This window comes from Neolamprologus brichardi, chromosome 20, assembly GCF_056152115.1.
Source record: "Neolamprologus brichardi isolate AB-2024 chromosome 20, ASM5615211v1, whole genome shotgun sequence".
NCBI lineage: Eukaryota > Metazoa > Chordata > Actinopteri > Cichliformes > Cichlidae > Neolamprologus > Neolamprologus brichardi.
In genome coordinates this window covers 23,203,566-23,226,071 of record NC_142123.1, presented here as the reverse complement: position 1 = coordinate 23,226,071, position 22,506 = coordinate 23,203,566, and the positions used below count along the sequence as shown (strand labels likewise).

The window sequence follows — 22,506 nt, the reverse complement described above, 5'->3', positions numbered from 1 at the left end:
AACAGAAAAAGTAAAAACTTTAATCAGCAAAGAGAAGAGTATATTCACACAAATTCATAACTGCATCATGTGCTAAATGCAGGTCAGATGTGACAGTAAGGCATGGATCTGGAAAAAAACAAACAAACCCAGAGTGGCTAGCATAAATACAATTCCTGGTCGTTAATTTTTTTTTCTTCACATACAAAAATATGGCATTTAAAAAAAATCACACATCAAATGTTCAAGCAATTCAACAATGCTACAGTAATCTTGTTCAGGATAAGTGGGCTGTAGGAATAAACAGAAGCATTACATTTTTAGAAATGAGACCTGGTCACATTTGAATGCTTTTTGCAATCAAGCAACACTGGGATAAAAACTAAATGACAGTTCACATTTCGTTGCAGTTTCACATTAATGAATCAGACAGAAGCTGGATGCATTGTGGCTCGAAAATCAGTAATATTGAAAAATGGGAAAAATCAAACTCCCCCCAAAATGCCCTAAAACAGAAGTAGTCCAACCTTTTCACGGTCAGTAATATGCACATTTAAAGGGTTCATTATCTTTGTGGATGGATTCAGTGGACGGCACTTTTCCTCAAAATGTATACACTACAACATTACAGACAGCAACACCTGCTCGTAAAAAATAAATATTTTCAAACTAACAGTTGATTTCTGTCTTATAAGAGAATGTGGTTTATCCTGAGTTACCGCATTTTACACTTCAAATTTAGTAGCCAAGCAAACAAAAAGAAAAAGAATTATGAGCATAAACTAAAAATTTTTAAGTGCGCTCCTCACTGGGTGTCAGTCAATGAAGTGGTTTTGTATAAAAAGCTATTTTCATGGCAAACCACAAAAATACATACAGGATATGTAGAATTGTGCACACACATATAATTTATATTTACTTCCACACACACAACATAACACACAAGAAAACTGGAAAACAGCCCTATAATAATAATCTTGCATTGCCTTTTAACTGATCTTCCACGGTAGAAATTGTTTCATTTATGCATCTGTACCAACATTTCAAAACAAAGATACTGAGATTTTGCTGTCACCTCCCCACAGCATTCATCCTGAGGGACAGAGGCACATTCTCTACACTTTAATGGCCTGGGGTGTTTTCATTTTAAGGAGGAGAGACTAAGCAGCCGGCTTCATCAGGACTTGTAGTCTGGGGAATAGAGCCGGTACCTGGGGCTGCTGTTTAGGCTGGTCCCGGGTAACGTGCGGTTGAAAGAATTTGATAATGGTGAGTCTAAACCTGAAGACAGAAATGTTAAATAAAGAGTGTAAACAAGGCATCAAGAGCCGAATGGCACAACCACTCTGTGTGACACAAACCAGAAGTGGAAGAAGTCTGTTAGAAGTTATTAGTAAATAAAAGCAATCTAGAAAACACTACATGGTTTAAATGTCATTTAACCAGCATAATTTGACACGCTAACACATACATCTTATATCAACACTCCAGCTTCCTTCAAGACAAATGAGTCTGTAGAATGATAAATCATTTATGCTTTAGGTTCACATCCAAATGATCTTTATAACATGTTGAGGTGACATCAGTAAAACCAGGCTAAGGGGGAGGGAAATACTAACAGCTGATCATGTCCAATTGAAAAGTAATCAATTACTCAACTGGTTAAAAAGCTTTGACTCAAGTTGGAACATATGACACAATTGTGCACCTCTGGAAGAGTTACACTGTAAAATCACTTTAGCTGTTGTTAATCTAACATGTTTAGTTGTCTTATACTAAAAAAATTCCAGGGAAAACACTACCTAGGCTACTTTTATGCTTATATTTCACTTATTCTGAGTTGCTACTATTGCACTATAGCACTGCTGCTGCCAATGGCACCTCATTTCAATAATTTCACAGTACAAATTAAGACGCATCTCATCAGTGACAGCAGTTCATTGGAAAATTATTTTTTCCTCATATATTGTTAGAAACACCATCATTGCCAATTTTAAATGGACCTCCAGTGTCCGTGTTTAGAAAAGCTGATGAAACAAATTTGCAGAGAGAGAGAGCATCAAATTCTGTGTCAAGCTATCACCCAGAGCCCAAACAATAGTCCACACTTTTTTGGTTCCTTAAACATTCACAGAGGTAATTTGTCCCCCAGACTAAGATGCCAACTTCAGATAATGTGGGGAGCTGTGTAAAGCTGCATAAGGGGGCTACTTTGAAGGGGACAGTAGCCAAATTAAAATCCGATATCTTTCTGCTTTTTAGGCACAGTCAGCTTTTTGATCAAGCTGTATATTCTCATGAATGCATGTTCTCATCTATTTACAAATCGCTGTTTGGGTAAAGTCACAGTGACATTGCCCTACCTGAGACTGGTGACGGCGGTGTCCTCTGGATGAAAGCAGGATGATAAGTTCGTTCCCTTGGCGTGAACACCGAGTGGAGGACTGCCCGGGGGGATACATTTAAAAACATGAGTGTTTGTTGACCTTCCTATATAAAAACTCTTAGCCACAAAATATAGTATTACAACTTTAGGTGCTTTAAATTATGACCACCACTGATAACTGACTGTCAAGTTAAAGAAGTACTTCACTTTGAAAGACCTTGTACCACTGCAATACACTGATGCATCAGCTTGTGTTTGAAGGATTTAAATGTTTAAAATACAAAACATGTTAATAGTTTTAATGGATGTTCCAGTAACAGTGGAAAAACCTTGCTTGTACACAGTCTGGATAATGAGTACAGTAACTTTTCTTCAGGCTCTGTGCTTTTAGCATAATTAATTTTGACAAAGAAGTACCGCATTAAAAAGATGCAAAGTCTCAACTTTAATTTTGTTTAAGAAGTCAGTATTGAAAGGTTTCATGTGAGATGCACCCCTCAGGGCACAAACAGTTATTCAAACGTATTTGGACATTTTCCTAGTTAATGTTCTTTGGGCTGTGGTTCTGTCTCATTCACAGAAGACTCACTTGTGGCTCAAAGTTGATTGATATTTGAGAATTGATGTGACTTCCACAGGAAGGACAAATTCCTGTGGAATTTTCCCTGTCCAGTTTCCCTGTCAGTGGTCATAGTACAACTTCATGACCATACCCTCAAACTGATGGCGAGCTTCACAAATAGAAAAGCCTAGTTGGTAAAATGATCCTGCATCAAAATGATAGACTGTAGTGTAGAAGAAAAGGGGAAAAGAAAAAAAAGGGGGATAAACTCAAAGCATGACACCTCATCTGTCAGAGAAGGTGGTGCATCCGTTATGGTTGCCTTATTGATTTCAAGGCTGACAGAGGCAACAGGACTGTAGAGGTGCACAGGAGCATTCTGTGTGCAGTGATTGAGTCAAATCAAAACTAATTGGTTGCTTCGGCTGTACTTTTGGGATCGCTGAATGATGAAACGTCCTAAGAGCTTTCTAGGCTGAGCACTTGGAATAGCTTTGATTCATCAGTAAATATTAAAACATTCCAATGTGCCTCAACCTAAATGAAGAGCTGACTCCAAGCAGGGTTACCCCCACAACAAGCTGGAGCTGAAGGTGGATCTAAAGAAACGCATTAAAGTATAAGTTGAGACAATCGAGGAGTGCAAAAGATTTTCCACAAAATACTCAATGACATTTTAATTGGCACTCGTACCTGTGATGTCTTTTTTGAGCATGCAGCCTGTCTTTTACACAGGTTACACTTCAAACAGCAATTTTTAAACCTATTAAAATGCATATTTTGTAGTATTTTTGTGCATGAGAATGTGCACAGAAATCGATGCCCACACCCCAAAAAAGTAACTGTCCAACTGTACTTATGGTTTGGTCTGTGAACAGCTGTCGAAAAGTACGATTTTGGTACACTCCAGGTACACAAAAATATTACTTTGATGACAGAAAACAAACTAGCGTGCAGTTCTTAAAATGTGATCTAACAGGTCCTCCAATTATCTAAGGCTTAGTAATTCCAACAAGAGTAAGGCAACCCACCAATTATGATGATAGCTGTACCAGCCAGCAGAGCGAACAGGGTGCAGAACATCATCTGGTAGGAGTTTATGAAGCTGTGGAAGGAGTGGCCCCCCTCCATATAACCAACTGGAGAAGCAGCTGCTGAGAGAGAGAGGCGTTTGAGATAACAAGCCCATTTGAAATGCTGAAATCACACAACACACTCAACATATTAGCTACGGCAGAAAGGATAATGATGTTGTTACAACACTGGTGATGTCTGATACCTGAATGGAGACATGGTTACTAAAAATATGCCATGTCAGTGTCCTCATTTCCCACAGATGGCAGGGCTGGTTACGTGACTGACATTGATTACTCAGCAGTAACCCATTTAAACAGCTAATTACCTCAATACAGAAGGTTTTTTTTACATTATGGCCACATTTCTATTTTCCGTTCAATTGAAGGGTAAAAAAACAACAACAAACTGTTAAGCACTGTATGTTGAGATGTGCATTTTCTGTCATTGAACAAAATGATGATATGTATTGAAAATATAAGATTAAACAATGTGAATCATTTACGATGAACTATGAGTAGCTTCACATTTATAATAATACATTGTGAAACAACCCAGCTACATTTCCTGCAACATTACACATAAAATACACTTAAAGTAAAATGACAAGTTTGGCTTTAGGTTCTGTGGATTCTCATTTGCACTGTTAATATCTGACCTTGAATTGCAGCATTGGGATCAGCTACGTGAATCAAAGTGACTGGGATGACGAGATTCTGGTCGGAGGAAGTGCTGCTTATAGAAATGGAAGCAGAAACTGCTAAATGGGGGTCCACAGCACTGACGGTGTACTTTGAGAAACCGGGGAAGCCATGGTGTACCTCCTTCTCTTGGACAACAATGTTGGGAGAAGTAGATGCCACCTAAAGATACCACGAAGTAATGTATGCTTCTAAACATCATATCTTAAGTTCACTAAAACACAGAGAATTAAATTATAATAGCTTTATTTAGCTTTAAAAACATACTGTACCTCCACATTGGACAGGGCTGCAGTAGGACCATAGACTGTGAGTTCAGCTGATGGGTGTAAGTTTGAGAGCAGCAGCTCAGTCTGGTCTGAGTACAGGCCTGGCTCAATTGGCAGTCTGGCACTGACTTGTACCCCAGAGAAAGTACTGCCCTCCAGGCCTGCCTTCACCAGCAGGTTGGTCATGGATACGCTGAGCACGCGGGTCTGCTGGTCAGTGATGGGCTGCAAGGTCATGGAGCATGTGTAGAAGCCTGAGGCATTGGACACAAGTAAAGGTGATGGTTAGAGATAAATTACTAATGTGTACATTTGGTACAAGACCTGATCATGAATACCACCATGCACGTGAGCCCTGATATAACTTTGGTTACAAAAAAGGTGCCAGGTACATACAAGAAATATGTATTTTTCCCCTTTAACCTCGGAATATCTGAGAAAGTATCACTTCACAATCACATAGTTCTATTAGAAACCCTTTAAAATTCAGCTGAATGGTTACAACCTCATGAACACACTGTGAATCCCATTGTACATAAGCCAGCAACTAGGGAGAAGTCCCAAAATCCCAAACACAATTAGATCAGTGATTTCAGGCAACAGGGCGTCTGCTCGGTTCAATACATCACCCGGACACCTTTTATAGCCCCTGCTAAATTCGTTGTATGGGCAATGCAGGTATTGATTATGCCCTTGTAAACAGTACTTTCCTACCCCCTTTGCACACCATACACATAAAAAAAAAAAAAAAAAAAAAACCTATGTAGTGGGGAGGGGGGTTATGTTTTAAAAGTATCTTTTAATTTAAGGGTGGGGGGGACCTCTCTTACCAATGCTGGGGTCAAAGGTGACGTGCGTTTTAAAGACATCATTAGCAGAGAAATCGACAATGTCGCTGGTAAAGCTGAGATGGCAGTTTACAGATGTTTCTGGCTGCAGCTGTGAAATAGCTTCAATCTGGTTAGAGGAACAGGTTCCTGTATTGTAGGGCACAATAGAACAAGAAATTTGTTATTAAAAAAATAAAAATAAGACTTCATGAATCTTTACATTTATATAAGGGGAAAAAATTCAAAAACAACAATACCAGAAAGTTCTGATATTTGGGATGTCTGCTAAAATGGTTTCTCATATAGAGATGATTTACACAGCTTTCATATCTGCACTATAACGTGATTATTGGGTGAAAGAGCTAGCCTGGCTGTGTGAAAGTAATAAATTCCTATAACATTTCTTCTAAAACACACAAATAAACATTTAAACAAAAACAAAAAACTAAATAAGAGTTCAATACCAATGAGGTTGGTTCCTCTTTCTTTGGTTGTCAGGAGAACCTTTGTCTCTTTGCCATTCCTGACTGGTGTAGCCTGTGCCATAGCTGCTGTCCGTGTAGGAGTTTCCACTACTACCTACAGAGGCATACAGAAAGAGACAACAGCTAAAGGAAAATCTAAGGAAGATATAAGTGTGTACATGGAATAATCACACTGAAATTTGCATTCACTAGTAACCGTTTACATCAATCAAATCAAACCGTCGGGGAAGCAAACTAATTAAAACACAGCTGAGTGCTGAATATAACATTCCACCCACTTGTTTCAAAGACTTTCTCACACTGATAAAAAAAAAAAACATCTTAATTCAGTTCCTTTTAAAATGCATGTGAGCTCTTTTCTGTTTAAGATAGATAGCCAACATAAAAACATTTTAACTGCTCTAAAAGCAAATATTCATTAAATTGTGGTCACATTCAGGGGGAAGGAGCATGATTTAAAGAACAGCAACATCCAGAGATCCAATTAATACTTTCCACGCACCGTGTACAAGAATCCTAACAACAGCATTTCATGCGCACACATTATGCATAAATTAAGTGGAAGTGATGATGGATATGCAATCCACTTGTTTTTAATTTTTGTTATGATACATGTCTAGAGGATTCCTGCAATATTCTGCACTAGTAGAGGAACAAAGGTATAAAGAGCAGAGAAAGTGCTACTGCATGCATAATTAGAATTCTGTTTATTAGTACACATTCATTAAAGCCATGGCCAAACAACATACCAAGCTGCACTATCAGTAACATACCTCTCTGTATGTTTTCAAAACACCAGGTATCTCATAGTACACAGTAGCTGTCCCAGAGTCTCTAGCTACAGCGGCTCCAGTTTTAGGGTCCACCTGAAGAACACCATCTGCAGTGGAGCTCCAAGTGCCATGAGCACCTACAGAGAAGGCAAAGATAATATTGTGCTTTTAAAATATGTACAGTACACTTAAATTCACGTAAATTGGTACTCCTTTAGTCATTTTTTTGACATAAAAAAGTACTTTGTCCTTATGGAAAGTCAATAAAAAGCAATGGAAAAATCACATCAGAAAACATAAGAAATACTTATCTAGACTGTAAACTTGTGCCATTTAACAGACATTTTATTAACTTTCACAATGTTTTGTTGTGCTTTTTATTTTATGACAGCATTTGTGACATTTTAACATGTAAATCTCTTACCGCTGGGATTGGTTAACTGGATATGGAAGCAGACCACATCTCCCACCATCAGTTTGTTGGCATCATCCATATGAATAGCATGTCCCACTGGAATTGGAACATAGTCTGCCACACCCATGTTTTCGCTGTCCCAAACTGCAAGGAGTGTGAGTCCTACATTAACAGTTCTCACTGTGAGGGTGTGATTACCAGGCCCAACTCCAACCTGCACAAGGTCATCTCTAAAGAAAAGAACATAGGAACAGATTTAATTATGATTATCATTTGTACATGTTTCTGTGAAAGTCCTAATTCTTCAGGGTGTTTCAAATCAAGCGAGTTAGAAAACAGGTTGGCCAAAACAGCTCCAGCCTTAGACATCAGTAAAAGAAGCTCTTAGGGGACTCTTAGGCAAATTTTATCACAGGCCAACAATCAAAAATGTGATTACTTTCCCACTAAAATCATCTGTCAGCACCTGGAGAAAACCATAATAGAATAAATTTATTGTATTGCCAGGCAAGGGAGTCCCTCATTGGAAAAAGTGCAACACTGCTCTGTTCAACACACACATTTACCTCGCTCAGTCAGGTGGAAACAACTCGTTCTGAAACTGGGGTTAAAGGAATACCTCTCTAAATTAATCAAATTAACTCCTCATACAGCCTATCACTAGATGATGTTGTGACTTCAACTGCTCTGGTTGGATTGTACAGAAAATGAATGTACAACAGTATGAGTCAAGAGGAGTAGTAGAGCAGTATCGTGCATCTCAGCAGTGGTGAAGAATAAAACAAAAATAATGTTAGTATTAAAGATATACGCCGATGAGCCAAACATTATGACCAACACTGGCTAATAAGCTGTTGTTCCTTCACCTGCACTCAAAGTAACTCTATACTGCTGAGGCGTGGACTCTAAGTGACCTTTAAAAGTGCCCTTTCACAATAAGACCATAGTTTTCCAAGTTGTGAGCGGACCACATCTCCAGCACACTGTTCATGGTTTGTCCAATCTTAGACCAGCAGACAGTGCTGACCCAGAGTACTATGCAAGTCTTGCCTCAAATCACCTGAGTGGCCAATATTTTTTGTCACACAGATGAGTCATGTGTGGAATGAAAGACAAAAAACTCCAGGTCAAATATTATATCTTATTATAATACACAAATTCTCTGTTCATGTGTTTGTCTCTTTTTCAATTCCTACTACACAATCAGGAGTTGTATAATATATATTTTTTCAATTTCATCACAACAACATCTCATTTCCACAAAACTTCAGTTATGCATGATATGTGATGCCATCAGGTTGCCTGGCAACCATTTAGCAACGAGCTACAATGACCTCTTTTTCTTCCTTTATGCACCTACAAAACCTTATGAAAGCATCCTGTTGTTTTCACAGCAGTAACATCTCATTTATATACACAAAAGCTGAATTATACATGATATATTAAACCATCATGTTCCTACCACCTAGCAATGGGATGCAATGGCCCATTTATTGCATTTATGCACCTACAACACCTTATAAAAGCATCACATTTTCATTTCATGGCCGACAGCATGGACAGGCCAAACGATACCATATGTACTAGTAAATACATAGACATATAAATTATACTATATGTATATAAAAAAAATTATAAAAACACTCAAGAATCTAAATAGAGAACACTGATGGATAACCTGCTACCTGAAATACATTTGATAATGGCTAGGAAGGCTGTGGGTTGACATGACTTGGTTTGCTGTATTTGAAATAATTGTAGACATTAGCTCATGTGAGGCTGGGCGAAGATGCACAAAATGAGTACTCAAAGTGAGGCCTTGCTTTTTCCCCCTCTATAAATAGGGCCCAGAACAGAAGGATAATAGCTTTTCAAGCTTGGGGCATTACACTAACAGAAAAATAAATCTTCCTCTTTTTCTTTGTCTAGAGGTCATGCTTCAATCTGAGAATCATATTGCTAATGAACCTATAGGTTGCTTAGTCTCTCACCTGTTTGTGGTAAATGTAAGGTGGGAGTTGGAGCTGTGTAGTGCTTCTCCAGTGCTGGCATGAAAGTGGACAGTAAAGGTGAGTACAGTTCCCAGGGGGAAAGCCTTCAGGTTCTCTTTGGTGTTTGTGTGGAGCACCGGACTGGTACTGAAGCGCAAATAGGACACAGGCACCACCTGAAGAATAACATTAGTGTCGCAATCAGTAACTGCAGCGAGATGTCAGCTGTCACTTCAAACGCCTGTGCTGTTGCTAATAGTTACAGAGTGGCTATAACGATTCCAGTATGGGCCAATTCTCAGTGGTCAGAGAAGAAAAAAGAGAAAGGCTCATTCCGACATACGACAGGCAGTTACTACTGATAATATATTTTTTAGAAAGATTCAATAAAGAAAACTGGCAATAGAAACCCTCTCCTGTATTCTTACTGGGTTCTAATGAAAACAAAAAGCTAGGATTTTAAATAAGAAAAATAAAAGGCAAAAAGAAAGTTGTCTTTTTGTTTTTTAAATACAAGCCATACCACACACAAATAGCAGATTAAAAAAATGTCTATCACTCCTAGGGCTATGCATTTTTGTCACTTATGTTTAAAATTTTATTATTACACAAACATAAAAGTAAACACAATATACAGTTTTTAAATGATGATTTCTCTGATTAAGAGAAAGGTTATCCAAACCTACCGCATCCTGTGTAAAACAGTAATTGCCCCTCTTGTTAAATTATGAATTAACTGTGATTAACCAGATTTTTTGGAAAGCTTCAGTTTCACCAAACACACTCAGGCCTGATTACTGACAGAACAAGAGATTGAATCAAGAGATCACTTAAATAGAACCTGTCTGACAAAGTGAAGCAGGTTAAAAGACCTCAAAAAGCAACACATCGTACAACGACCTAACAAAACACCTGAGAAATAAAAGTCACTGTCATCTCTCTGTCTGGAAAGTGTTACAAAGCCATTTCTATGGCTTTGGGCCTCCAGTGAACCTCAGTGAGAGTCATTACACACAAATGGAGAAAACTTTGAACAGCGATAAAGCTTCCCAGGTGTGGCCGAGCAACCAAAATTACTCCAAGAGTGCAGGAACGACACATCCAGGAGGTCACAAAAGACGCCAGAACAGCATTAAAGAACTGCAGGCTTCACATGTCTCATTTAAGGTTCATGAGTTCATGATATAACAAGAAGAAAGAGACTGGGCAAAAATGGCATAAATGGAAGAGTTCAATGAGAAAACCACTGCTGACCAAAGAACATGAAGGTTTGCCTTACATTTACCAAAAAACATCTTGATGATCCCCAAGACTTTTGGGAGAATATTCTGTGGACTGATGACTAAACTTTTTAGAAGGTCTGCGTCCCATTACATCTGGCGTAAAAGTAACAGCGATTTAGAAAAGGAATATCATACAAACAGTAAAATATGGTGGTGGTACTGTGATGGTCTGGGGCTTTAGTGCTGCTTCACGCCCTGCAAGACTTGCTGTGGTAAATGGAACCATGAATTCTGCTGTCTACCAAAACATCCTGAAGGATAATGTCCAACCATGTGTCAGTGACGTCAAGCTGAAGGGCTCTTGGTGTCCTGAATCACTTAAGAAAAACAAAATGAAGACTTTGAAGTGGCCTAGTCAAAGTTTTGACCGGAATCTGATTGAGATGCTGTAGCATTACCTTAAAAGGGTAGTTCATGTACGAAAACCCACCAATGCAGCTGAATTACAGCAATTCTGCCAAAATTCCATCCATTCTGTGCCGCTTATCCTTTTCAGGGTGTGGCGGGGCTGGAGCCTATCCCAGTTGTCTATATTTGCCAAAATTCATCCACAAAAACCTCATTGCCAGATATTGCAAATGCTTGATTGCAGTTGTTGCTGGCCCAATCAGGTATTAGGTTTAGGGGCAATCACTTTCACACTGGGCCATATAGGTATGGAATTTGTTTTTTACCCTTACAAATAACACTGTCATTTAGAAACTGTGTTTACTTGTGTTATGTTTGAGCCAAAACCATTAGATCTTTATATTGTTGTGCTTTTTAAGCTGCTTAACTTGTTTAATCAAGGTTTCAGCAGTGAAACCACACACAGTTTTTGGCAGGAGGTCAGAAGATGTGTTTTATAGTCAATATCCACATGATATCATGTTTAAACCATGAATCTCAAACACTTTTCACATTGTAGCTCTTAAACTGACCTTCACAGCAAGGATGAGAGTTTGATTGACACCAAAGGTCTCTTGTGAGGTAACCAGCAAAGAAGAGATGCCAGTGAGCGAGCCAGAGAAGAGGAAGCCCTTATCGTCAACTTGAGCAATAACAACCTGGTCAGGACCATCTAACATTCGATAGGAGAGAGCACCCAAACCATCCCTATTGGACAAGAAAAAACAAAATCACATCATTCATTCAAACAGTATACATATTTTTATTACATGCTATAAAATACTGAAGAGCTGTTTTTCACGTGTATATGGAACAGAAAAAAAACACCCCACTGTGCAGGTGATTCCTACTCACCTGTTAGTCTGGAGTTTCAGAGCCGAGTTCGGAGCCATCAGTAACTCCCCAGCCTCTACTTTGGGATTAAGCATGTGCAGCTTGTCATAGACCTTGATCAAAGCAAAATGTTGAAACTCCAATTATGCGAGAGCCTTAATCATTCTTTGATGTTTCTGCACAAGTGACATGTCATAGTTTAATACAATTTGAAGTTGGATGCACTGCGCTCCCAATAATCTGCAGTGTTATCACTTCAAAGTTAACAGCTTCGATTTTTATTAAAACTCAGCAATTTCAATGCTCTGCTGCCTTAAATGCCAGCTTTCCCCATTATGGAGAAGCAGCAGGGGACACAGTCAAGATATGCAAAGCACTCCATAAAAGGGGTATTTATAAAATATCTGAATAGGATGTATTTATGGTACTTTGTGTTTCCCTTCCCATTGTTCACAGATGTCTATAAAAAGTGAGCTATAGCCATGGTGCTGTACCTGAATCTGGATCTCGTCACTGAGCTCCTGCAGGTTGTTCACAAGCTGCTGAGCCGTGTGGTCAGAAACTCTGAGTACCACCTTCAGCCCTGTCCGCCCTCTCGTTCTTCCAGTCACCCTCATGCCAAAGTTGTGCTCTGACTGAAGCTCCACATTAGCCTAGATAAGACAAGGACCATTATGAGCATGGCAAAAATAGAAGCAGCAAATCAAATAAAAAGGCAACAGCGATGAGGAAGCAGGGGAAAAGCAGAGACAAAGCAGACGCTAGTTTTAAAAACCATAGTGAAATGGATGGACACCAGGTCTGAAGTAAATCTAATAAAAAGGATCAATGGGAAATGAGAGACAAAAATAGAAGCTGCTTATGATATCAAATACAAGAATGAAAATCCTCAATGCTGGGTACCTCAATGTGTCTTGGCTGGACATCCAGGATGTCTCTCTTAGTAGTGGACCAGTGGAAGGTAAAAACAGGTAGCACACTGCCAAATGAGAAGGGTGTTTGACTGCTGGTCAAACCCATCACATATACAGGCATCTAGAAAAGGAAAGAAGATTTAGAAATACAAAAAAATAAAATTGCGCTGTTCAGTTATTGGTTTCGATTTCGAGTCTAAAATTGCTATTTGAACTCTAAACAGCAAAAAATCGATTTTGAGTCCGTTGTACTGATTCAAGTATAAAATGTTCACACCTGAGCTCCCGTCTCCATTCTTGTAATAGGTGCTCTGATTCGAATGGCAGTCAAAACCACAACTTCGACTTCTACTTGATCCTGAGGAAACAAAATAGTTTCGTCTGTCTTATGTGCAAAACCCACCCAAGCATTACACTTTTAAATACCACAGATATACATTTACCTGTGACACAACAACTAGCTTCCCGGTTTCTGCGTCAACAGCTTGGACCAGTCCAGTAACAGAAACATTTCCAACAGCAATACCTCTGACATGGCCCATGGGATTAACAGAAGCTACTTCCTCATTAGAAATGGAGAACAGGATATTGGACTGAGGCTGAGGACCACCTTCAGATGTGATCTGTAAACAAGCAGGATTGAAAAGAGAAGGAGTAATTTAAATTTAAAGAGTAATCTTGACTAATTGCTCCACAGTGTAGTGGTTTACACATTTAACAACAAGCAAAAAAACTGGTCTGATCCTGGGATGAAACACAAAAAACATGGAGAGGCACCCATTGTGAATCAGAGAATAGCTAAAAGTTGCTTTTTTCTAGGGCTCTTAACTAAACTGAATTAACTCATGGGTGCTACCAGTGCAGCGTAGACCTATTGTGCTCATATCAAAGTCTATGTTTTATTTCTTCTTACTAATCTACTGAAGACGATCGGCTTGATTCATGGTTTGAAATAATCCTAATTTTGATACACTGGGACTTTGTGTAGCCCCCACGGCCCATCCACATGAAAAAAGTCATTGTAGTTCTGTTCCCTCTTCTTTTAACCCAACTTTCTTCTGACTGGTTGTCCTGTCTACTGCACGAAGGGGAGGGGGGGGGGGGGGGGGGGGGGGGGTACACTCACAGTCAAAGCTATGTGCCACAGATGAGCACATCAAGGATACCTGCTCTCACTGACAGAGTTTTTTTTCTCCTTTCTTTCTCTCTCAACTGAGCATTTGGCTCAGTTATTGCACACACAGTTGACCATCTTCTACTGTAACAGTACACATTAAATATTTTCTAATTAGAGTGTGAAATGAAGCAAATGACGTATTAGACGTACCTGCATCATTGCTCCAACTAACAGGGTCATCTTCCTTGGGATTAGCTTGAAAGGTGGAAACACCTACAATAAGAAGAAGAAAAAAAATGTTTTTTTTTCCCCTGTATAAAATGTGCCGCTAATAGAAGACCCAAAATAGACTACAAAAAACTCCACAAAATTATACCTCTATTTGCTGAGGCGCTGAAGCAATTTTTCTCCCATTTTTATCCACAACAACAGCTGATACAGTGGTCTGACCGATGGCAACACCTTTCACCAAGAAAACAGCAGTATCGCTTTCTGTGGACTCCACTAATGGTCTGCAGAGGAGACATTCAGAAACAAAAAAATAAAGCCTTAGATGCCCTTTCACTCTAAAGGTAAAACACATTTTCTATTACTTACTTCAGAGAGACTATTGCAGAAGCTGCCTTGAGTTTAAGATTCATGAATTGGAAATAGCTGGCAGGGAATGGCTTCCTATTATCATCCAAGACTCTGACATAAGCTCTCACAGATTTGCCAATCTCCACCTGTAAGAGATGAGAAGCATCCATTAGCAGCAAAATAATTCTGGTTCACAGGAAGGGCAAACCTAATGATGAGTGTTAAAGACAAGCTGACTTTCAGTGGAATTTGAAAGGGAAGTGCTCAAAGACAATAACCATATTTAGTGCTTATAAGTCACTGAAGCATTGCAGGAATGTGTGATCTTGAAAGATTTTTATAGTCAAGTAGTGCTTAGACCCCTCCAGGATGAAGGGCTGAGGCAGGACACTGACCTTGTCAACCACTCTTACATAAACCTCCAGGATGTCAGAAACATGTACAGTTGCTTTGGCGGGTGATGGAAAAGCCAGGCAAAGGTCATGAACCATCACCTTAACCATGCCTGGAAGGATGGGAGAGACCTGGGCAAACAGCAAATGAAACAATTACATTTCAATACACTTTTTTGAAATTCTACATTTCGTAACGTGTGCAGTCCACTATAGATATTCCCTCAAAGACACAGTTAAGATGTTCCTTCTTACCTGAGCGGTGCCCTGAGCCTCCTGGAATACCACATTCACCATCCCTTTAATGCTGGTATTGACAAAAAAGTGCCCTGAACCCTCTCGCAGAGCCAGATTCACCTACAAAACAAAACTGGAGTGAGCAGTCTGCAGTGAAAATTAATCACAAAAATGATTCAGAAGACCATCTGTGTTCACAGTTGTTTTTCTGACAGGCAACTTCCCTTGCATGTTACATAAAAGGGAACAGATAACCACCTCTTTAAAATCCTCTAACACAGGTCACCAACAGTTATTTAACCCCCTACACCTACTTAACCCTGCTCCCATGTCACACATGATTAAGAGGGGAATGCTTACTGAGTAAACGGGGCAAAGGGTACACATTACTACTAGGTGTGGTGATAAGCACCATCTGAATAATTCAGCAGTTACCTGAGGGAGTAAATCACATTTCTGCCCTGCTGAGGTGAAATGGTGAAAAGATCAAATCACATCCCTCATGATAAACATTAAATATACATTTTGGTCAAACAAGCCATGAGAAGTCAGTGAGAGTGTTGATGTCCAGACTTAGGGGGGTAAAAAGTAAATGTACTGATGTGTCTGTCCACTGGAACAGTAATCCCATAACTTACTCGCACATCCGGGTGGTTGTATATGGTCACTGTGTCAGGAGAAATCTTCACGTCTTCAACCAGCAGAAGCTCCAGTGTGGCTGAGACAGGAGTCATGGGGTCGTACTTAGGAGGACAGAGGCAGAAGAAGAGGAAGACAAGTTCAAATATGATGACTGAAGTTATTAAATGTATGATGTAAATATACAACAACAAAATTAAAGCTTTCCACACGTTTATTATATGCAAAAATATCTTTTTCCTCTTTTGTACAGAAACTATGAGTCACAGATGTATTTAACAGGACAACATGACTGTTTTAAAAAAAACACAACTCCGCTGATGAAGTCCTGATCACTAGAAAAGTGTTTACAAAACAAAACGTAAACTCACTGAGATGAATCTCTTTTGCAAAAGAGACCGTATTACAAAAACAATCCATATATCTTGAATAATACTTTAGTTAACCACTTCTACTTTTTTAAGAGGAAGCGAGAAGCTGTTTTGCATGACTTGCTAGCGGAGCAACTATTTTGACTTACTGGACTGGGGACTTTGGCTGCAGCCAGGTGTGAAACCTGGTAACCGAGAGCTGTTGCTGTGATGGCAGCAATGCCCGTTTGCTGGTGGACAAGAACTTCCTGCCGTCCTATCACAGATCAGAAAAAGAAGTAAAAAGTAAATACATGAAATCAATGAATTTTTCATTTTGCAACTTATGAATAATATCGTAGATAAAAACAAAAACAATCTATTCCTGGCGATACTTAAACTGATAACTGACCATTCCATTCAAATGCCCTAAGATTACATTTTTCTCCTGTTTTTATTTCATAAATTTAAAGTTCAAATGATATAAAATGATATGATCTTTTACCGTGAAGTTTCATCTGTTTGTTGCCCTCCCTGAGCAACTGAAGCTTCATTGGCATAGTGGGTTCAATACTGGCCAGCGATACCTTTGTGGATTCCCACAGCATGCTCAGAGAGCTAAAGTTGTCAAACTTTCTCCCTTGATGATCAAAAGCAGCCAAATCCAAAACAGGGTTGCGGTAATTTGAAACAGGCACCTAGAAGATCATTGTTTATATGATGAATGTGCTTTTCAAACAGTTTAATTCCATTACACAAAAACAAAACACCAAGATCTTGGACTTCTTTTTGTTAACAAATATAATTAGCTATTTTCCAGTGCCCCTTCATACAGATCAAATTTCAGAAGATCATATTAAAAGAAATAAATAAATCATAAACTTGACATTTCTTCAGCTAGTGTTAAAAATCATAATAAATAAATAATTAAATGAAAGAAGTAGCAGTATAAAAATCAATCTACACATCTAAACACAGCAAAGGAGTCTATTAAAAAGTGACCACGTGCATACCACTTGTTTATTCTGCTGCAGCAGCGGACAGGTCAGGTCTAGCTGTGGGCTCGTATACACGGGCACCAGAGTAAGGCGGGATGGAGGAGCACAAACGAACTTGACGACTGCTGGCTCTACAGCGGGATAAGGATTGGTCACACTAGCTTTGTTCCCCACCATCACCTCCAGAACCTGGAAATAACATTTAAATTCAGTTGAAAGATAAACAGCTGTACTTTTACAATGGTTGTAAGCCATCAAAGTAATTTATTAAGGATACCCTTGAGTTATGCTAATCGCAATGGCAATAGAACGAATAAGATTTATGATTTTAGCTATGACTTCAAACCACGATATTCATTTTAGAAACACACAATATTTTTAGTTAGCATTGGGAATGGCAAATACAAGACATACAATTACACTTAAGGGCCTACCTGCTCTCCCAGGGCTCTGCAGGTTGCCCTGACCAAACGCTGATTATAGTTGTGAGACAAGGGACTAATCAGGGTAAGACTCAGGCTGGCCTCATCTTCAGCACTCAAGTTGCAGAAAAACTTTGAGGGCTCTAAGACCCAAGGCCGCGGCCCACCCTCAAACAGCATGTCTTTCGATGATCCCAGTGTCACCACAGCAACAGATACAGGGTCAATCGCCTGCCAGAATAATATTCAACTGTTAAGAAGAACTTGGCTATGGAAATGTTAATACAAGGTATTACACAGCAGAGAAATAAAACTGGGTCAAACTTTAGCTGATAGGGCAAAACAAGCAAAGAAATTCCACAAACATGTCTGCAGTAATTTGAAAAACACAAATCAGTGCCATGTGAGGCATTAAACAACGCCGTATGCTACTGACAGCTCGATTGTAATGTACACAAAAAACGACAGCTACTGTATCTGTTGTTCACAAAAATGACTAAATATTTTAGCAGAGAAGATGTGACATGTCAAACTGTCACCAGTCACTGCACTGCGATAGTTGTCAGTTTTATTCCTTTGTCTTCCAGTGCTTGTGTATTTTTTAAAAAAACAACAACAACAACAACAAAAAACAAACAAACAAAAACACAAACACCTGTGTCCCCTGTGTATAACACAATACTAAAATTCCCAAAGAAAACCAATGAGAAGTAAAATATAATACTCGCCGATCGTTGCATTTCTGTAGGGTTAGTCTGCATTCACTAATCTGCATGAATGTGCTTCATTGAATCTGTTTTCTTATAAGATCCATGCTTATTGGTAGTTTACTGCAATTTTCTTTTCTTCTTTCACCTCAAAGTCCAGCTTAATATATTATTTATTTACTACAAGGTACTTAGCAACTGAAATAGCAGCTCAGCCACACTTTATGTATGGTATCATTTATTAAAGGAAGATGGGTGTGTCTTTGCTTACTTGCACAACCCAAAATGCCACAAACAGAATCCAATTCAGTAGAAAACACTGAGATATATTAGTATTTGTGTATTTCAGTGTATTTCAGACATACACCCACTCACACAAAAAAGAACATAACTAAAAATGTCCCAAAAATGAAATCAGTACTTGGACATGAATCCTGGAAGCCTTAAGAAAAATATATTAAGTACAAATGCCTCATCCATCGTGATGAGCCAAGTCCTGAAAAGGACAAGACCTTTAGACTCACTCTGAGAGGAAGATAGGCAGCAATGGTGATCTTGGCACTGAGATGAACATTGCCGTGAGTGTAGCTGACACTAAGCACGGTATACCCAGGAGCCAAAGCTTTGGCTCTCACTCCACTGCAGTGGTCCTGGCCTGGAGCCAGCCTCCCTGTGAATCAGGAAAAATGGGGTTGGAGAAAGTCATAGTACATGATAATCTGACATGACGATTTATTAAAAAAAAAAAAAAAAAAAAGTCACACTCTACAAGGTTTAATTATACATTTGTTTAATTGGAAGTAAAACAATTCCATAACGGAAAACTAAAGATTTTGGAAAGATGTAGAATATAATAAATACTGTGATGAAATCTAAAATGTTTTCTTCTCATTCTAGTGTTTGTTTCTACTTGAAATCAACAATGGGCGCCACCAGTAGACGCCCCCCCGGTTGCAGTTATTGGCCCCATTCCGCCCGCCCCCCCCCCCAAAAAAAGCAGGCAATCTTTTTTTAAATTTACTGCATCTTCACAGTCCAGTCGAGGCAGACTAACAGGACTCACCATCTAGTATTTCAAAGATGCCATAGTTCTCCTGTTCAACCACCAGGTCAAAATGGGAACAGTCACTTAACATGACCCGCTCTTTTTCCCCCTCTTCAAGCAGACCAAAAATCCTGAGAGGCAGATCCAGTATGAGGCCCAACCTGGCTTCTACTGGGCAAGGAGCAAAGTCCATTGCTACAGGCTCAACAACATACACCTGGAAGAAAGCATGATCCAAAACACGGTGAAGAGTGTTACTGAAAAGTGATTAATGTACTTTTGCCCTTAACCTCCTAAGACCCAAACGCTTTCATTGCATGCATTTTTATTTTCTCTTTGCTATTTGGGCTGATTGGGACCTGATGAATGTAAAAACAAAGAATTTTCTTTTTACCTGATATACACTTACGAGGACAATACATTGCCACTGTTCTATCAAAATTTAAAACAAAAGTCCATTTAGTATTGTACTCTAGACAACCCAAAATGTGATGTCCACATATGTGGACGCCAGGTCCTATGAGGTTAAAGTTGGAAGAATCAATGACATCTCATACAATGAAATATAAATATCTCATTTAAAATCGGTGTTGTGTTTACTTACCTTCATTTGGCCAAAGTGTAGTGGGTTACGTAGATCATGAGCATAAATTACACTGACGCCTATGTCACTAACTGTGGTCATCACCCCTTTCACAGTCACTGTGGAAACAGCTGCATTTGAGGAAGTCCAGCTGAAATTTCCACTACCTCCTGTTGCCTGAAAAGCACCAAAGAACAGGTGTCTTTTTTTTTTTAATAAAAATGACGCCAAATTTTTGGATCTGACAGTTAGACTTGGTGGTAACATAAAGCTTGATCTATGGTGTTTCACAGAATATGAAGGAATGCAAATGCTAAAGCAATTTATAGAGGATGTTAAGTTTAAATTGCCTGACCCATAACAGAAGTCACTTAAATAAGGAATGATTACCTTTATTGTGTACTGATAAGCTCCAACTTTGGGCTGCCATGGAAATGTGAGAATACTGGGACTAAGAACTATGGGGTTATAGATTTCTACATCCTGTTCATTGTGGACTGGGTTGGCCAGAGGATGGACATTTCCACTCTGAAAGAGAACAGATAGCACAGGAAATGATCGAGCCCTCTCGACTGAAGCGGAAGAAAGTGTCAGTAGGTTGTAGCAATAATAATAAATCCAGGGTCAAAGCTGCATCTAAACTTACTTTATCCACGACAGCTTTTAAGGTTGCATCAATAAGTGTCAGACCTTCCTTGAGTGCTCTGACATGGTGATATGATCCATTCAAAGAAGACTCCAGGATTTCAAAATACTCCGAAGGGAAAGTAGTGTCAATACGGACATTCTGCAAAATAAAAAAATAAACCACACACAGATTTATAAAATACTGCCTATATATTGATTTTTATCTGCAGCTAGTACACTGCAAATGATTTAATGGAAGCACTTACATCAGATAGGTAAATTTTGTTGCTAGATTTGTCAAATACTTCAATGTGGATATCATACACTCTTCCAGTTTCAAGAATCCAACTATCTCCTGGGTGAATTTTAAAACCTAAACAAATTGCAGACAAAATATTGGTCAACTTAATCTAAAACACACAACTTTTTTTTTTAATTAGACTTTCAGTGAAGAAAAAGAAACAGACCTAAATAGCCTGGTTCAACAACATATAGGGTGCTATTGGGTAGGCGAGACACTCCTTGCATCCGAAGGCCTGAGAAGATACTGTTAAGGAAAATTAAAATGATAGACTCCTCTTAATAAAGAAAAAAAAAAGGAACTTAATCATTTCAGTTAATTGACAAATAACAGAACACACATGTTGTAATAAACATTAGATTAAACAGTACTATGCAAAAGTCTTGAGGTACCACTCAGTTCTTTATATTATGCTTCAAAAGAGTCAGACTTTCTTGTAATTGTTTTTCAAGTGATCTTGAGCAATAGTTCTCCAGACTTCCTGAAGATCATTTCTTTGGACATTTTTGTGAAGTCCCTTAACATGGATTCAAGGATAAAAAAGAAACCCAACTCAATGGATGAAGCAATGTTGTGTCTACACAGACAGTTTAGCAAAGAAACCAATTTTATAATACATCTGTGTGCACTTTGCTACCAATTTGATGGCATTTGTTCAGTTTAATATATGAAAAATTCCAAAAACAACACATACTCCAAAATCCACTGTAACAGGTGTGGTGCCTACATTTCAGCCAGTGATGTTTGAGATCTTGTCAAATTTGATGGACAAATGAACACAGAAAAGTGCCATCAGATTTTGATCCACCATCTGGAAAGTGTGCGATAGGCAGTGGCTTTATTTTTCAACTTGACAATGATCACAAACACACTGCCAATGCAGTAAAAGCATACTGAAACAGAAATAGCACACAATGGAACACTATTAGTCATGGATTGGCCTCCTCAGAGCTTAGACTTCAACTTTATTGAAGCAGAGTAGGATCATCTTTACAGAATACAAAAGAAAAGTAATCCAACATCCAAAGAAGAGCTTTGCCTGTCCTTCAAGAAGCCTAGAGAACTATTGATTTAACTACTTAAATTACATGAACACTTGCCAAAGAGATTCAGGCTGGGTTGAAGAATAGAGTTGATCATACTAAATATTGATCTTCAAGCTCACTAGAATTATACCAACTTTATTTTTGTTTTATATACTGTATTTCCATTTATGTTTGTACAAGTTTAATCATTCCGTTCATAATCGATTTTCCTAGTAAAATATCAACAAATGAAAAGTGCTCAAGACTTTTGCACAGCACTAGACCAGAACAGTAACTGCTCAGTAGAGGTGCAATAGGTCAGAAGGATACTCTTATGATCCAGCACCACATTGATGTGTCCCAGCTGGACTGCTGTAACAGTGGAGGTTCTTGGATCCAGACTGGCCACAGAAACATCTGGGTTTCCATTAGTACCAACAACACTGTTCTGAAGGTGCAGCTCATACTGATCACAAGGCATAGAGAGCTCTAGACAAACAAAGAGAAATTAGCTGAAAGGTTGTCAATTATGTACCATGCAGAGCTGCTCCTCTCATCTGTGACATCAATGACTCGACTACATTTTCACTTCATATATTAG

At 38.8% G+C, this 22,506-nt stretch overlaps 1 protein-coding gene across 2 annotated transcripts in view; it reads right to left on the bottom strand.

The window, feature by feature from the left end:
* The window catches only part of nup210 (nucleoporin 210), a 28,019-nt gene continuing 5,513 nt past the window's right edge, over positions 1-22,506 (bottom strand). Inside the window, exons 7-40 of one of the 2 annotated variants that reach the window (XM_006796453.3) lie at positions 22,236-22,394; positions 21,047-21,115; positions 20,846-20,952; positions 20,599-20,739; positions 20,343-20,480; positions 19,974-20,129; positions 19,388-19,586; positions 18,849-18,994; positions 17,630-17,848; positions 17,211-17,384; positions 16,703-16,895; positions 16,368-16,474; positions 15,847-15,951; positions 15,227-15,328; positions 14,975-15,103; positions 14,598-14,725; positions 14,377-14,512; positions 14,211-14,273; positions 13,327-13,506; positions 13,161-13,241; positions 12,873-13,004; positions 12,464-12,622; positions 11,991-12,082; positions 11,669-11,843; positions 9,466-9,641; positions 7,484-7,704; positions 7,060-7,196; positions 6,266-6,380; positions 5,802-5,948; positions 4,975-5,225; positions 4,660-4,864; positions 3,959-4,081; positions 2,343-2,423; positions 1-1,260 (exon numbers count right to left, since the gene is read on the bottom strand). In XM_006796453.3, coding sequence (XP_006796516.2) covers positions 1,157-1,260; positions 2,343-2,423; positions 3,959-4,081; positions 4,660-4,864; positions 4,975-5,225; positions 5,802-5,948; positions 6,266-6,380; positions 7,060-7,196; positions 7,484-7,704; positions 9,466-9,641; positions 11,669-11,843; positions 11,991-12,082; positions 12,464-12,622; positions 12,873-13,004; positions 13,161-13,241; positions 13,327-13,506; positions 14,211-14,273; positions 14,377-14,512; positions 14,598-14,725; positions 14,975-15,103; positions 15,227-15,328; positions 15,847-15,951; positions 16,368-16,474; positions 16,703-16,895; positions 17,211-17,384; positions 17,630-17,848; positions 18,849-18,994; positions 19,388-19,586; positions 19,974-20,129; positions 20,343-20,480; positions 20,599-20,739; positions 20,846-20,952; positions 21,047-21,115; positions 22,236-22,394 — 4,850 coding nt within the window. In that variant the 3' untranslated portion in view covers positions 1-1,156. The remainder of the gene's footprint in view (positions 1,261-2,342; positions 2,424-3,958; positions 4,082-4,659; positions 4,865-4,974; positions 5,226-5,801; positions 5,949-6,265; positions 6,381-7,059; positions 7,197-7,483; positions 7,705-9,465; positions 9,642-11,668; positions 11,844-11,990; positions 12,083-12,463; positions 12,623-12,872; positions 13,005-13,160; positions 13,242-13,326; positions 13,507-14,210; positions 14,274-14,376; positions 14,513-14,597; positions 14,726-14,974; positions 15,104-15,226; positions 15,329-15,846; positions 15,952-16,367; positions 16,475-16,702; positions 16,896-17,210; positions 17,385-17,629; positions 17,849-18,848; positions 18,995-19,387; positions 19,587-19,973; positions 20,130-20,342; positions 20,481-20,598; positions 20,740-20,845; positions 20,953-21,046; positions 21,116-22,235; positions 22,395-22,506) is intronic. The other variant, XM_006796454.3, reaches the window with a different exon arrangement.